Here is a 17,245-nt window from a genome sequence, read left to right as displayed (position 1 = left end):
TATCTATAGTGCGTCACTACTGTTTAAGGTTTGTTTTAGGTTTTAATTTTCAACCAAATTTATTAAACAATAAGTTTCAATCTTTGGTAGCATTGTCTTATTCTGCTACCTTGTGAAACTTGAGAGGGATTTACTAAGATTTCTGAAAGTAGTGAAAATGCCTTTGCTCTCAAGGAGTGAGGTTTACATACAGCATAGGCCAAGAAACCAAAACCAAAATAAAGTCTAAAAGGAAAAGTATTATGAGTGGAATCTTATTGGGGTCTGAGTAATGGGGTCTATGGTGAGATCTGTGACAGAATCTGCTAAGAAGTCCACTGAGGTCAGGAGGTCATTGGGAGCTTCTGGCTCCACCCTCCATGCTTTTAACAAGCGGCATGAAGTGTTTCTCACCAGGCAGTAGTAAGTTGTCAGTTAAGGGAGATGATCGAATGTTAAACACTTTGTTAATGGATCAGCATACCTCATTGCCATTCAGCTTTCTATCTTGCCAAATTTGCCAAACGAGCTAGACATGAAGAGAACCTGACTGGGAAATCCGAACGGTTATCTGGTGGATTCAGCATGATGCTTGATCCAAAAAAAAAACCTCTACTGCATAGACCAAGTGACATCTCAGGATATATTTCTTTTAATGGAATCCTTACTGTACTGAAGCAGACCCTTCAGCCCTTTGGACTCACAAGGACCCTCCGAAGAGCATCCCAACCAGACCCATCCCCCTACCCTGTCCCTGTAACCATGCATTTCCCCTAGCTAATACACTTAACCTGCACATCCCTGGTCACTACAGGGGAATTTAGCATGGCCAGTCCCCCTAACATCTTTGGACTGCGGGAGGAAACAGGAGCACCTGGAAGAAACCCACACAGACATGGAGAGAATGTGCAAATTCCATACAGTTGCCTGCAGGTGGAATCAAACCTGGGCATCAGTGCTAGCTAACAACTGAGATCCCATGCCAATGTATATGAACTGTAGACTCCAGCTGCATGCATCACTTGACCAGGACCTTAGCATCTGGAATTTGCCAATGCTACATCATCATCATGACATCACTCTGATACACTGACGGGCCTTTTAGGAAGTATAGACTTGCATTGCAGGGCACACCAGCACCTAGTATTGAAAGGCTGTGTGCAGGAACATTTTGCTTGCACACATAGGCACCCTGTTTATGGATTGGAGCAGATTGTATTTCAAGGCTGCTTGCTTGCTCTTTTCTTTGCTCACTTAATGCCTACTGGCATGCCTGCACTGACCTGACCATGCCCATCCCTGTTTGTATACTGGCATTTCATTCAGATGCAAGGCTGTCAGTCCTGTTCTTTTGATGAGCTTTCTTGCACAGACACAGACAGGCTGCTTTGGGATGGAGGGGGGGGGGGAACATCTTATTGCTCCAGCTACATTTCACTTCCAAACATTTCTTCTCACACACACATGCAATACATGCAGAGTGACTGTGTTTACACATCAAACATTGGTCAAAGATGGATTGCAAATGCCAGTAGGACCATAGGACCTTAGTCAGTTGTAGATCAGTTGGCCCAGCAAGTCTGCTGTGCCCTTCGTAGATCATAGCTGACCTGATAATTCTGTGCATTTCCTGCCTTTTCCCCATAATGTTTGATTTCCTTACTGAATAAAAATTTGGGTTTGAATATGCTCAATGATTGTATTCCTTCTAATTTATTTGTCTTCTAAGCTGACTTCAGAGAGTCTGTGCATCAAAGTTTGTGAGAAGATTTGTAGCTCGGGTGCTCGTTGCTGTGGTTCTGTTCGTTGAGCTGGAAGTTTTTGTTGCAAACGTTTCGTCCCCTGTCTAGGTGACATCCTCAGTGCTTGGGAGCCTCCTGTGAAGTGCTTCTGTGGTGTTTCCTCCGGCATTTATAGTGGCCTGTCCCTGCCGCTTCCGGTTGTCAGTTTCAGCTGTCTGCTGTAGTGGCAGCAACATCCAGAATCGATTGGCATCGGCGGAGTGTCAGAGCAGCTGGGTAGCTTAGATCAAACGTTGCTTAATCTCGCTGTCTCTGTAGGAAAGAATTTCACCAATTCCCTACCCTCTCCAAGAAGAAATTCCTCCTCACCTTAGTCCTCAGTGGACAACTCCCTATTTTGAGATTGAACCCTCTGGTCCCAGATTCTGTTAGTAGGGGAAGAAACCTTTCAGAACTACCACGTCAAGGCCCCCTAACAATCTTACATTTTACTCCTTTTCTTTAATCTAAGTATCGTACATGTTTCAATAAGGTTGCCTTTCATTCTAGCCTAAATAATCCTGTTATCTCAGCAATGGAGAAATTAATGACAATAACTTAAGAGAGGGTGAATACTTAGCAAAATGCCCCATCACTTGTGGACGATCAAAGCTACTTGTGGGTGGGGGCTTCAGTTTAATTCATAGTGTGCCATGCCATCTTGGCATGCTGCACTCTGCACAATCAGTGCTGACACTAAGGAGATTGCATTGGATTCAGTTTGATTTATTTATTGCCATATGTATTTTGTTACAACATACAGTGAAAAATGTTGTAGAGTGTTGTCACTCTCTGGTCCCATCATAAAGCACAGAAAAATAAACCAAAACATAAGAATATAAAAACATAAAGAAATAAAGAAGAAGTGTTTAGCTTTATGGTTCTTCTCATTAAGTGCTCCACCATGGATCTGGTGGCTCGGCATGAGTCATCTTCGCCATGCAGTCACTGCTGTTGGAATGAAAGTTGCCACTCTTCAGCGCCATCTTGCCTCCACCAATGCCCTCACCACTGTGAGGCCTTACCAATGCAGACACTACCAGTGCTACCGCGTAGTGCATGGGAGGGCCCAAACTCAACTCCCTATGCCATCATGAGTGCGTTTTGGGCTCACCTCGCCGATACAGCCACTGCCGATGCCGTTGGGTCTTGTACTGGGCCCAAACACACCATCGTCGTAGCCTCTATGAGTCTGCGCTGGTGTGCTGGATGCTAAGGAACTGGGGGAATGGAAACAGTCGTCCATGGTAAAGGATGAGGACACTGGGACAAAACGAGCTCTCCTCGTAGATGATAGAGTTTAGCTGTATTTTACTTACAAAACAGACAGGACCTGATTGACACCCAGTTTCTATAGCTGCGGAAGACTGTCATGGACTATTTGGGTCAAGATGTTGGCATTTGGTTCACATCATGAGTGTGAACTGCAGCCTGTATTAGTTTTCTTTGTGATTTATTTTCCTGGCTGTCGATAAAAACTCATGCTTGGTCTTGCCAAAATGCTGCGTTGTATGTGGTGTTCCTCTGTTGGACAATGACAGGCTGTGTCTGTCCACTGGACATTGGGAAAATAGTAACAGGGACTCAGAGTGAGTGTCCAGACAGGATGTATCTAGGGACAGATACATTGTGCTGAATGGGGTGATACATGTGATGGTATGCCATTCATGTCAACTTTGTGTCGTTATCCACATGGCTTTATGACCATTGTGCCATAACATTGCCGGTGAGATGCAATGTTGATTGCCAACGTTTGTCTAAGTGCATAGCAGCCTCTCTAAGATGGCACAGAAGGAAGGGACACCAATCCTTCAGCATATGTCCTCTGAGTATTGGGTTGTTCTGGGAATGGTTAGTGGTCAGATGGGTCTGGAATTGGATATCATGGGTGCCATAGGGTGGGATAGATAATTACTGAGGTGCATTTGGTAAGATACAGTGAGAAAACACCCTCGGCATTGTAATGAAAAACCCTCCAAAAAGCTCAACATAACTTGCACTTAGTCGGAAAAGTGTAAAATTCGGCAGTATGAATTCAAAACTTAGCCTTAACATTACACTCCTTTTAAAAAGTAGTGCCATTTGCTCCTATTAACTGATGTAATGGATTTGTGTTAGGTTGAGGAAACACTGAATAAAGGAGCTTTTTCTTTTGCTTTGAAAATAGAGTTAACTTCTAACCACCCTGGTTTAGGTACATTATCTGGATATTGCTTTTATTGAAAAGAGATGGCCTCTTTTGTCAGCTGCGAATCTCTGGTAGTCCATATGTAAAATACCAAAACTATTTCTATGTAAGTAACTTGTTACATTCCTGCTCCTGTCTCCCTGTTTCTATTCTACAGAATGCTCACACGTATGTGAGTGCAGGGTTCCGGGTTCAGTTAAAGGCTTTGGATAAGAAACAGTTGGTCGAATCCATCTCAATGGTGTACACTGGAATCAATGAGACCTTCATTCATGCTGTTGCCACAGAAAAATATCTCCAAGGCAAAGACATCACAGCCAATGCAACTTTGCAAGGTACGTGCATGAGTCAGTGAAAATGTGTACAGGAACTGAGGAACCAAAGATGCACCACATTGTATTTGAGTAAGCATGGCTGATCTCCACCTCAAATACACTTGTAAAATAGTGGGTATCCTTTTTAATTTGTGTGAGAAAGCATGTTTTCATAATCTCATAAGCATTACAACAAATAAAGACTTATGCCCAGATTTTGATACCAAGACAGGTAGTTCATGACCGGAAAAGTTCCAGATGAATAGAAACCTGCCATTGTAATACCTGTATTTGAAAAGGGAATGAGACAAAACAAAAACAGGTAGCTATAGGCCAGTTAGCTTGTCATCTGTTACTGGGAAAATATTAATAAAGGATATAAGACTAGAGTATTTAGAAATACATGCAAAATATAATCAAGCAGGATTAGCAAGGCTTCATGAAGGGAGATTTATGCACGACAAGTTTATTAAAATCCTTTGAGGAGGTGACAATCAGATAGATAAAGGGGAAGCAGTAGATGTGATAAATTTGGATTTTTCAGAGGCATTTGGTAAGGTACCAGAAGTTAGGTTACTTGTTGGAGGTTGTATAAAAATAGATAGATGATTTTCTGCCCAATATAAGGCAGAGAGTTGGGATAAGGGGGCATTTTCAGGATTAGAGTGGTGCTGGAAAAGCACAGCAGGTCGGGCAGCACCAAGGCCCCAAAGGAGCCTTCCACATCCATCAAAGCTTCACCTGCACTTCCACACATGTCATTTACTGCATTTACTGTATCTGTTGCTCCCGATGCAGTCTCCTCTACACTGGGGAGACTGGTCACCTACTCACAGAGCGCTTCAGAGAACATTTCTGGGACACCTGCACTGTTCAACCCCACCGTCCCATGGCTGAACATTTCAACTCCCCCCTCCCACTCTGCCGAGGACATGCAGGTCCTGGGCCTTCTCCATCATCACTCCCTTACCACCCGACACCTGAAGGAAGAATGCCTCATCTGCCACCTCGGGATCCTTCAACCCCATGGCACAAGGAACAGGAGAATCGACGTTTCGGGCATAAGCCCTTCTTCAGGAATGAGGAAAGATAAAAGGTAGGGAGGAGGGACTTGGGGGAGAGGCGTTGGAAATGCGATAGGTGGAAGGAGGGTGATAGGCCGGAGTGGGGGTGGGGTGTGAGAGGTCAGGAAGAAGATTGCAGGTTAGGATGGCGGTGCTGAGTTCGAGGGATTTGACTGAGACAGGGTGCGGGGAGGGGAAATGAGGAAACTGGAGAAATCTGAGTTCATCCCTTGTGGTTGGAGGGTTCCCAGGCAGAAGATGAGATGCTCTTCCTCCAACCGTTGTGTTGCCATGGTCTGGCGATGGAGGAGTCCAAGGACCTGCATGTCCTTGGTGGAGTGGGAAGAGGAGTTAAAGTGTTGGGCTACGGGGTGGTTATCACCATTGTTAACAGCCAATCCGAGAATGCAACTTTATAAAAAAAGGTTTTGTGATTTACACATGCAAGAAGTGAAACTATCACTGTATTCTAACAGATGAAAGGCTTAACAGACAATCAATTTTTCAATGTATAATTTCAGTTACATCACACTGTAAATTTTTGCTATAAATTCTGTGTGTTAGGATTGAGCCCTCCACTATCACCTGATGAGGGAGCGACGCTCCGAAAGCTAGTGTGCTTACAATTAAACCCATTGTAATGTTGACTGTGATCTCCAGCATCTGCAGTCCTCACTTTGCCTAGGCATTTTCAGGATGGCAACTTGTAATTATTGAAGTGCACAGGAATCACTGCTGGGGCCACAATTATTTACAATACATATGAAAGTGAATGTACTGTCGGAGTTTACAGATGACACAAAAACAGGTGAATCTGACACAAGAAGTCTACAGAGGGATATCGACTGCTTGAGGGAATGGACAAAATGTGACCGATAGAATATAATGTGAGAAAATATGAAGTTATGTACTTTGACAAAAGATGGGCGGCACGGCGGCTCAGTGGTTAGCACTGCTGCCTCACAGCAACAGACCCGGGTTCAATTCCCGCCTCAGGCAACTGTCTGTGTGGAGTTTGCATATTCTCCCCGCGTCTGCGTAGGTTTCCTCCAGGTGCTCCGGTTTCTTCCCACAATCCAAAAATGTGCAGGCTAGGTGAATTGGCCATGCTAAATTGCCCATAGTATTAGGAGAAGGGATAAATATAGGGGAATGGGTATAGGTGGGTTGCTCTTCAGAGGGTCAGTGTGGACTTGTTGGGTCGAAGGGCCTGTTTCCACACTGTAAGTAATCTAATCTAATCTAATCTAATAGAAGAGCTGAATATTATTTGAATGGAGAAAGACTGCAGAAAGCTACAGAACAAAGGGATTTAGGAGTCCTTGTGCATGAATCACAAAAAGCTAGCCTCCAAGTTCAGCAGGTGGTAGAGAAGGCGTGTGAAACATCAGTCTTATTTCAAAGAGAGTGGAGTACAAAAGTAACAGATTTTGTTAAAATCATGCAAGGTACTGGTCAGACCACAGCTCTTTGGAAGTTTGGAACAGTCTCAATGGGCCATATGAGTTTTATCTGTACTTTTGGGATTCTATGATCTTAGAATAAGGAGTTGCTCATTTAAGACAGAGATGAGAAGGATTTGATTCTCTCAGATAGTAGTGAATCTGTGGAATTCTTTGCCACAAAGGGCTAATGAAGGTGAGTCATTAAGCGTATTCAAGGCTGAACTCGACATCACTGTCTAAGCTGCCTTCTCCTCTTCCCCTCTCTCGGCTCCGTCCTCTTTTCCTTCTCCTTCTCTCATTTCAGAAGACAAGAAGTTGATTAGTATTGTTTCTCAATTTCTAATTTATACGTTGATGTGGTATTAATAATTGTATAGCATTTGAGATCAAGGTAGAATGCAAAGCTCTTTCCATTGGGGATAAATGATTAAAAGTGATGGTTGCAGGTGCCCTGACAACACTTGACAAGGAGATAATTCCTGATGAAGATAATCCATTACTTGCAAGCGCTGAGTACAGAAAATCACTGGCACTTGGGCTTTTCTATAAGGTGAGCAACTCTTAAAAGTATTTTAAGATGTATTCAGTACAGTTCTGCAATCTAATATTATACGAAGAGGAGCAACTGAGATGGCAGGGAAAGATTAGTATTTCATTTTATAAATGCACCACAGAGCACAACACTGGTGCTGCAAACTAGAGAAATTCAGATTTGTTTCTGGTCTTTGGCAAGTTCAGCAATGATTTTGATAATGATGAAGCCATAGCAGAAATTAGAGAATGGACGCTTAAGCAACATTTTCAATACTAATTGCTATGTAATGAGACCTGTAATGACACACAATTAAACATGTGTTTCATTAGGGGATACATCTCCTCCACTCATCTATCCAGGTTCAGGTTGAGTGGTATTCAAGTCTAGCTGTAGGGGTGAAAGGCCAATGTAGTAATCCACTACACTGTACCATACCCAATGATTTCTTGATTATGTTCTTATTTATTCCAGATTACTGATCAGTTTTTACCAGGTTAATTTCAAATGTTATATTGGTGTAATTGGTTTGCATCAGCCACAGGAAATGGGTGCATAGCAAACCGGAAGCTGATCTTTCATTGCACTTAGTTTTTATTTTTCATTGACTTGGAAAATATTGTGAAGAATTTTTATTGGCAAACTAAATATAAGTGGCAGTGAGATGAGGAAATAGGAGTCTCCAAAGAGAATCTGAACAATTCTGTGGCCTTTTAATCCTACTGGCCTAAACCAATTTATCCCTAAAAATTGAAAAGTGTTACTGCATTGTGAGCTTATTGTTTTTGTTTACGGATTAATAAATCCACTCTAAACGTTTTTCAGTTTTTCCTCTCTCTGTTGAGCGAAGGTGTTGTTTCACCTTGCAACCGGAGTGCTACATGTTCTTTGGAACGTCCTGTATCCACGGGAAAACAAACGTTCAGCAGCAAACCAGAGGAATATCCTTTGACAAAGCCTATGCCAAAATTAAGTGCCTACAAGCAGGTAGGATTTCATTTTGTCTTCAGTTTGATTTATGCATGTTGTACATTGGCATGTAGATCTATTCTCCAGTAAAAATAGATTGATTTTGTACACTAGAGTAAACCCAAGTGGTCTGAATAAAGTATCCTGATCTTGCTTTTGGTGATTTTCAAACTCCCAAGAGGTTGCAATGCCATTCCATTATCTACTTAAAAAAAAGTGACAGTTTCTGTCCACTACATGTGTAGAGGCACCAAAATCCCATCATGTTACCTAACCGCACTGCAAGTGATAAATTCTTGCAAAGTGCCAATGGTACCGATTGGTTTTTGAGACAAAATAAATCTGATTGTGTCACAACAGTGATCAGGATAAGAATACTTTATTACCACACAGTGGTGTTGGATGAGACAATGCAGAATTGAATTATTATGCAGCTTCTGGGGCTTTACAGCAGGCAGAACAAAAAGTCACCCTTTGAGCTTTATGTTTTGTTAAAAATAGAAATACTGGAGAGTATATCAGGAATGGACATGTTGCTAAATTATAAAGACCTTCCAAGGTAGCTAATTTGGAATTTCTTTTTTTTAAAGCTAGCACATCATTCGGGCAAGATTATTTTCCCAAGCTTCTATAGTTTAAGGTGGAGAATTCTTTTTAAAAAGCTTGGAACATGTTAAGAAGCAGATCCAAGCATTGTTTGTGGATTAGGTGCACAAATATGGATCCGTCATGTAGACAATAGGTGCAGGAGTAGGCCATTCTGCCCTTCGAGCCAGCACCACCATTCATTATGATCATGGCTGATCATTCTCAATCAGTATCCTGTTCCTGCCTTATCCCCATGACCCTTGATTCCACTATCCTTGAGAGCTCTATCCAACTCTTTCTTGAAAGTATCCAGAGACTTGTCCTCCGCAGTCTTCTGGGGCAAAGCATTCCATACACCCACCACTCTCTGGGTGAAGAAGTTTCTCCTCAACTCTATTCTAAATGGCCTACCCTTTATTTTTAAACAGTGTCCTCTGGTTCGGGACTCACCCATCAGCGGAAACATGCTTCCTGCCTCCAGAGTGTCCAATAATCTTATATGTCTCGATCAGATCCCCTCTCAGCCTTCTAAACTCAAGGGTATACAAGCCCAGACACAATCAGACAACTTATTTACTGCAAACTGCAAACAAGGAAAACTGCCAATGCTGAGAGCCTGAAACCAAACAAGAAATGCTGCACTGACACAGAAGGTTAGCTAGCTCCACTGAAGTGAGATTGTTTTGTGTTGCTTTGGTCGTGTTCCCTTTTTTGAGGAGTTTTTAAAAACTTTATAAGACTAAGATTCATGTGCGAGTAAAGAGGTTTTGTTTTTCAAAATTGTTCTCGGGGTGTGAGTGAAACTGAGAAGGCTGGGTTTATTGCCCACTCTGAGTTGCCCTGTGAGATGCGGGTAAACCTGCTCCTTGAGCTAATACGGTGCCTGAGCCAATGGTGCATCTGCAGCAATGCTAAGTGGGGAATTGGAACTAAGGGCTTTGAAGGAATGATGGTATAAATCCTGGAAGGAAGCTTGTATCAGACACAATCATAGGTATTTTCTTTAAAAAACATTTCAGTAACTGAGGGCTGTCCAACTTTTGATCTAATTTATTTCTCAGTCACCCCAACATCTGCCTAAATATGGTAAACTGACAAAAAAGCTTCATTGACGTAGCAGGGCAGCTAGCTCATCTGAAATGAGATTGTTTTGTGTTGCTTTGGTCGTGTTCCCTTTTTTGAGGAATTTTAAAAAACTTTACCAAATATATCAGACTAAGAATAATGTGTGGTTATATTTAGGTATATTAGAGTATAAACCTAAAGTAGGATGTGTTAAATAAATTTCCTCTCACTATTTTAGAAAAATGTTTTATTCCACAACTTTTCTGCAATAATTTCTATCTTTATCCTACCTTAGGCATTAGAATATATGGTATATCCCAACTTGCCAGTGAAAGCATAGCACATCAATTACCTTAAAACACTAAAATTAACCATCATTGGCAAGAACATCAATAATATCTGGAGGAAGCAGATTCTTGTACACAATGGCCCTTACTCCTTTTAGCTATTGGAGGACTCTAACTCCTGCAGCATCACCGTGTGCTGGGTACCATCTCATAAGCAAGCCCTTAGAAATGTTTTCTTGCTTTTTTATATTCATCCTTGGGCTTTGCTGACCCAGTGTCTATTGTCCATCCCTAGTTTCCCTTGAGCAGGTGGTGACAAACTGCCTTTTACAATGTATACAGCACAATGATGTTAAGAATGGCGTTCCAGGATCTTTACCCAGCAACACTCCAGGAATAGTGATATATTACTTGCACAGTATAATGAATGGTTTGGAGGGGGACCTACAGATGGTGTGTTCCATGTATCTGCTGCCCTTGTGCTTCTAGATAGTAGTAGTTGTGGGTGTCAAAAGTGCTGTCGAAGGAGCCTTGGCAAATTCCTGCAGTGCACCTTATAAATGATACACTCTGCTGCTTGTGTATATCAGTGATGGGGGAAGTGGATGTTTGTGGATGTAATGACAATCAAGTCGCACTGTCCTTGATGGTGTCAAGCTTCTTGAGTGTAATTGGAGCTGCAGTCATCTAGCCAAGTGGGGAGTATTCCATCACACTCCTGGGGGAAGAGGCTTTTGGGGAATCAGGAGGTGAGTTACTCGCCTTGGTATTCCTAGCCTTTGACCTGCTCTTGTAACCACTCTGTCTATGTGGTGAATCCATTTGAGTTTCTGGTCAATGGTAAGTCCAAGGATGTTGATAATGGATGATTCAGCAATGGTAGTTCTGTTGAATGTAAAAGGCTGGTGCTTAGATTCTCTCTTGTTGCAGATGGTCATTATCTAGCTCTTGTGTGGTGAATATGTTACTTGCCACTTGCCAGCTCAAGCTTGGATATTATTCAGGTTTTGCTGCATTTAGACATATGCTAATTCAGGATTGCTTAAAAAGGATGGTAAATAAGGCAGATCCTGGGATTTCTTTTGTGTTCTTTGCTAGATCTGTCTGGTGAATTGTCATAGTCCTTTGAAAGCTGGAGTAATTTTAATCATCTATTTCCTTTGTTTGTGTCTAGACATCCGGTGAAGCTGAGTTTATCAACGACCTGCTGCCTCTTCCGAATGAGTTATTTGCAATGTTCGTGCTGAGCACAGAGGGAAGTGCAACTATCAGCAACATTGACAGTACGGCAGCTATGAGTGTGCCTGGTGCTGCTGCAGTAAGTAATTAAATCTATCCACAAAGCACATTGTTTAACTCGTCTTAATACAGTCATCTTAAATATAACATGTTAACTTTATAAAACAAAAATAAGGAAAACTGCAAATGCTGTGAGCCTGAAATCAAACAAAAAATGCTGCACTGACACAGAAGGTTAGCTAGCTCCTCTGAAGTGAGATTGTTTTGTGTTGCTTTGGTCATGTTCCTTTTTTTCAGGAGTTTTTAAAAACTTTACCCGATCTATAAGACTAAGATTCATGTGCGAGTAAAGAGGTTTTTGTTGCAAAATTGTTCTCGGGGTGTGAGTGAAACTGAGAAGGCTGGGTTTATTGCCCACTCTGAGTTGCCCTGTGAGATGCGGGTAAACCTGCTCCTTGAGCTAATACAGTGTCTGAGCCAATGATGCATCCGCAGCAATGCTAAGTGGGGAATTAGAACTAAGGGCTTTGAAGGAATGATGGTATAAATCCTGGAAGGAAGCTTGTGGCTGCCCTTACCCCTCTTGGAGGTTCAAGTTGCACTGGGAGGGACTGTCAAATTGTGAAGAGTTGTAGTGCATCCTGTGACTTGCATATATTGCAGCTGTGTTTTTCTGGTGGCCCTCTGACAAGGCTGACAGTCTGTTAAGCACCAGTGTCCTGAATATTGTTCACCTTCAGGTGTTAGTAATTCCAGTTGAATGCTGAGTATTGTGTTGGACTTTCATGTTCAGCCTTGAAGATGGTTAAGAGACTTTCTGACATCAGGAAGTGAGCCACACTTTACAGAGAACTGTTTTCTAATGCACTCTGGCTCATCCTTTTCAGTTTCTGATCATCAGTGATCTCCTACTGTTGATGGTGGACCCATTTGCATTGGCATTGCCGTGGATGATCAGGGAGAGATGTACATTTTCTTGTCAGAGATTGTCATCACTTCAGGCTTTTGAGAGGCAGATGTTAACTGACAAGGTTGGAATGGCCTGCTGTATATTTGAGAATTTTGTAGTTGGAGCTGGGCATTGTAGAAGCTCCTACCCCAGTCTTGACCTTAAATTTGAAAGAATTTAATTGTTAAAGTAGATGAAGCTGATTGGACTAAAGGTCTGAGAAACTTGTACGATGATGACCTGGGGCTTAAACAGAAGGTCTTCAATATTGTTTTGCATTTTCTTTCCTGAGGTTCATCACAGCAGAGATTGCTCCTGTGGTGCTTGTTAACTTCAGTTTTCTGTGCCCCAGTACACAAATTAGTTTGTCAACCATTCCAGTTTGAAGAGCTGTCAAGTGGAAATTTAGGCAACTGTAGAACTTCTTGGTACAATGTTTGGTCAGATACTGTACTTTGCTTCTGGCATTCAGTTCTTGTATCCATATCTGGATCAAAGTTACGATGAAGTCCAAAACAGTGTGGTTCTGTGAGAGTCTGAAATGAACATTGGTGAGTGAGTATTGATGTCACTATTGCAATTTGCTCTATCACTTTATTGTTTCCATGGAGAATGATGGGGTGGTTATCAAAGCATTGTTATATTCTTTGCCTTTCTTCATTACACTTCGCAATTTTAATTTGTATGAAACAACCCAAGCAGTTACATAATATCAACTAAAAACTGAAAGATGCTGTCAGTCAAAACAAAAACAGAAATTGCTATAAAAGCTCAGCAGGTCTGACAGCATCTGTGGAGAGAAATCAGAGTTACCATTTTGGTTGAGTGACCCTTCCTCATAATCTTCTGAGGAAGGGTCACTTGACCCGAAATGTTAACTCTGATTTCTCTCCACAGATGCTGTCAGACATACTGAGCTTTCTCCAACAATTTCTATATTTGATTTTAATTTCTAGAATCTGCAGTTCTCTTGGGTTTTTTTTTTGTTTCGGATATTCCAAGTTTTGTCAAAAATGTACCTCTTCACTGAATAGTGTGTGGAGATGTACTCCTGAGTTTGGATGTAGAAGATTATATGGGACAATATATTCAATATAATCAATTACAACATTGACAGCTCTACCAAAATAAAGTATCACCTTGTTTCTAATAGAGAAGCCAAATTTTACTTGATGTCACAAGGAACTATTTAAGATATTCACCGACACTTAAAACACTTAAATTCCAGTTAGTAAGTTCCAGAGTTTAGCAAAACATTCCTATTCCAGTTAAAGGGAAAATTCATCTCTACACTACAGCAGCTCTACTTCTAGTGTCAGAGACACTGGAGTAAATCCAATGAATCTAAAAATTCCCTCTGTGTTTCCAATGTTTATATCATTAAAAGCTGGACCAGCAGGAAACTTAATAACACATGCTTCGCATAATGGTAAATATGGACTACCAATGTTCAACATTCATCATCTTATTGTCATAATCAGGATCTTTCAGAGACTAAAAATTACTTTTAAAAATAACAGTGGCTGACCTAAGATGGCAGCTGTGATCACCTGACCAAGTTTAGCTAAGGTCATGAAACTATCAGTAAACTAGGATCCGTCTGGGCTGTAATTAGCATCATTATGAAACTCAGATCTGTATCTTTAGTTGATTAACAGTTTATTAGTAGCTACATTTTGGAATAAAGATTGCCTGCAGATCATCTGGTTTGAAAATAAAAATGACGTCAGAATCCTTAAAGAAACTATTTTTCTGGAGACAGTTTTTGAGCAGTAAGACAGAACTAAAAAGAAATATGATTTGATAGCAACAGGGAATGAAAGTCTCTCCCTTTCCATCCCCTTCAATGTTGAAGGCAATGCTTAGAATAAGATTTATGTCAAAGTAATGGAAGATTGCTGGGCAATTTTCGAGGGAACTTTGTCTTTCAGTGACATGCAAAACCAAGCTTGAGAATCTATGATTGCAATAAAGGGCAAGAAAAATACTCCATTCATGGGAATTACCCTCATCAGCAAAAACAATCACCAAAATATTAATCTTTGAATTAATTAATCTCTTCTGTCTCTATTAAAGGTGCTTAAAGCAAGCGATATACCTGGATGCAATACATTTATGCCTCCACCCTATGAGGCTGAAGAGATTCTGAGCAGTGGTCCTGTTCTGTATGCTGGGCAGCCAATCGCGCTGTGTCTTGCAGGTAATGCAATTTTTTTTTGTTTCTTTCATGGCAAGGGGTATCCTGAAGAAGGGCTTATGACCGAAACGTCAATTCTCCTTCTCCTTTGTTGCTGCCTGACCTGCTGCGCTTTTCCAGCAACACATTTTTAAGGGGTATTTGTTGCCCATCACAAATTGATCTTGATTTGAGTGTCTCTCTAGGCCACTTCAGAAAGCAGTTAAGAGCCAATCATATTGTTGTAGATCTGGAGTCACATGTAGGCCAGACCACGTGAAGAGGCAGCTTCCTTTGTAAAGAACATTGATGAGCCAGATGGGATTTTACAACAATACAGGATGCCTCGATGTGGTTTGTATTCCTTTATTCCCTGCTGATTCACAAATCTGTCAAGATGACTCTTAAATGTTGTAATTGCATCTGCCTCTACCACCACCTCTGGCAGCACATTCCAGGCACTTACCACCCTCTGTGTAAAAAAAAAACATGCCGTTGTGGTTCTGTTCGCCGAGCTGGAAGTTTTTGTTGCAAACGTTTCGTCCCCTGGCTAGGCGACATCATCAGTGCTTGGGAGCCTCCTGCGAAGCGCTTCGCAGGAGGCTCCCAAGCACTGATGATGTCGCCTAGCCAGGGGACGAAACGTTTGCAACAAAAACTTCCAGCTCGGCGAACAGAACCACAACAACGAGCACCCGAGCTACAAATCTTCGCACAAACTTTGAAAAAAAATATGCCTCTCACATCTCTTTAGACTTGGCCCCCTTTTTCCTATGTCCCCTAGTCATAGAATCATAGAGGTGTACAGCACAGAAACAGACCCTTCAGTCCAACTCCTCCATGCCAACCAGATATCCTAACCTAATCTAGTCCCATTTGCCAGTACTTGGCTCCTAGGTTCAACTCCGTGCTGCTGCTGTTCACTCCCATGTTCACTCTCCTTCACTCTGTTGCTGCTGTTGTCACTGCTCCGACTGCCCTCAGCCAGGTTTCTTTCAAAGGGGAAGTATTCTGTGACTGTAAACAGCACGGAATCACTGAGTGCAGGGTTTAAAATGTCGAGATGCATTTGTCAGTCTCTTAAGGCTGAAAACTAACCTGAAGCATTTGATCAATATGTTTGTGCAGTCCTCACTAAATTCTATAGTGGTTCTGAGCTAGAGCTTTCCAAAAGGATAATTTTCACCCAGTGAAATTTGGAAAAAGCTTTTAGCTATGTTGGTTTTATTCTCGTGAATGCTTTCCTTTAAACTTCTCCACATTTCTAGATCTTCAAATGTTTCCTCAAAACCAATCTTTCCAACTACTCTTTAAATCTCTCATTATTTACTTACTATTTCATACCAGAAGTACTTTGGGATTTCACTATTTTAATGATGTTGTATAGATCTGTAATGTGTTGAAAGGCCAAAAGGATACCTCAGTTCAATGAGTTTTTCAAATGATAATTAATATCATTTGCTGATTTCCTTTTTCAATACCCATGAATGATAGCAGACCATAATTGTATTTAGAAGTTATGTACCATTCAAGACGGTTATAAAATCATAGCTACAATAATTGTTTTAACATTGCTATCCAAACTATTAGATTTTTTTTTTAGATTAGATTAGATTACATTACATGTGGAAACAGGCCCTTCGGCCCAACAAGTCCACACCGACCCGCCGAAGCGAAACCCACCCATACCCCTACATTTACCCCTTACCTAACACTACGGGCAATTTAGCCCGTAGTGTTATGAATTAGAAGTTTGAATTAGAAGTTTGAGAATTTTTTAACTACGTAAAAAAGGTGTTGATCTTCAGTACTGCTTCACCAGCTACCGAGATACATATGGGTTTAATCATGTCCATTTTCATATTAAGATTCACAACATCATGCTCTGGAGATGGTAGAAGTAGTGAAGGTCACCTACCAAGATCAACAGCCTCCAATAGTGACCCTTGATGAAGCTATTGAGAAAAAATCCTTTTACCCATCACCTGGAAAGGGATTGCTTGTTGGACACCCTGAAGATGCTATTTCAGAATCTCCTTGCAAAATTGAAGGGGAAGTTAGAGCAGGTGAACAGTACCATTTCCACATGGAAACACAGGTAAAAAAAAAAAACTACTTATTGACACTAAAATAACTGTTTAAATATTTATGACAGTAAGAATTGCCCTATGGGTGAAAATGTCTTTCCTCCTACCTCCTAAGTATTCTGCACCTTCCCTTAAACCCTGTGTCCCAGTGATCATTGATCCCTCCATCAAGGGGAAGAGTTCCTTCCTGTCTGCTCATAATTTTATACTTCTCATGCACACCCCTCTTAATTTTCTCTGCTCTGAGGAAAACAACCCATCTATCCAATCTTCTTTCAAAACTAAAACTCTCCAGTCCAGGCAACGCGTTAGTGATCTCCTCACCACCCTCTGTGCTACCACATTCCTTCAAAATCCACTCATGACTTATGCCAAATTTGCTTATGACATAGTGGTTTGGATTTCAAACAATGATGAGACAGAATACAGGAAAGAGAGAGAGCTTAGTGGCATGGTGTAAAAACAATAATCTCTCCCTCAACATCAGCAAAGCAATGGAGCTGGTCATCGACTTATGGAAGTGGAGTTGAGGACACATCCCTATCTATATCAGGGCGGCATGGTGGCACAGTGGTTAGCACT

General features: G+C 41.4%; 1 protein-coding gene and 1 long non-coding RNA gene across 7 annotated transcripts in view; one reads left to right on the top strand and one right to left on the bottom strand.

The window, feature by feature from the left end:
- Window positions 1-17,245, top strand: part of LOC122559054 (xanthine dehydrogenase-like) — a 360,223-nt gene that overhangs the window by 114,283 nt on the left and 228,695 nt on the right. For 5 of the 6 annotated variants that reach the window (XM_043708275.1, XM_043708265.1, XM_043708304.1 and 2 more), the window contains 6 exons: window positions 4,106-4,283; window positions 7,218-7,321; window positions 8,129-8,290; window positions 11,387-11,530; window positions 14,477-14,600; window positions 16,445-16,674. The exons of the other annotated variant lie outside the window; for it this stretch is intronic. In XM_043708275.1, the coding sequence (XP_043564210.1) occupies window positions 4,106-4,283; window positions 7,218-7,321; window positions 8,129-8,290; window positions 11,387-11,530; window positions 14,477-14,600; window positions 16,445-16,674 (942 nt within the window). The remainder of the gene's footprint in view (window positions 1-4,105; window positions 4,284-7,217; window positions 7,322-8,128; window positions 8,291-11,386; window positions 11,531-14,476; window positions 14,601-16,444; window positions 16,675-17,245) is intronic. 6 annotated transcript variants of the gene reach the window in all.
- The window catches only part of LOC122559084, a 77,066-nt gene continuing 72,669 nt past the window's right edge, over window positions 12,849-17,245 (bottom strand). Inside the window, exon 8 of the long non-coding RNA XR_006314340.1 lies at window positions 12,849-12,936. This is a non-coding gene — a long non-coding RNA (uncharacterized LOC122559084). The remainder of the gene's footprint in view (window positions 12,937-17,245) is intronic.

The sequence above is a fragment of the Chiloscyllium plagiosum genome, chromosome 2, assembly GCF_004010195.1.
Source record: "Chiloscyllium plagiosum isolate BGI_BamShark_2017 chromosome 2, ASM401019v2, whole genome shotgun sequence".
Classification (NCBI taxonomy): Eukaryota; Metazoa; Chordata; class Chondrichthyes; order Orectolobiformes; family Hemiscylliidae; genus Chiloscyllium; species Chiloscyllium plagiosum.
This window is presented reverse-complemented; position numbering and strand designations above follow the sequence as displayed.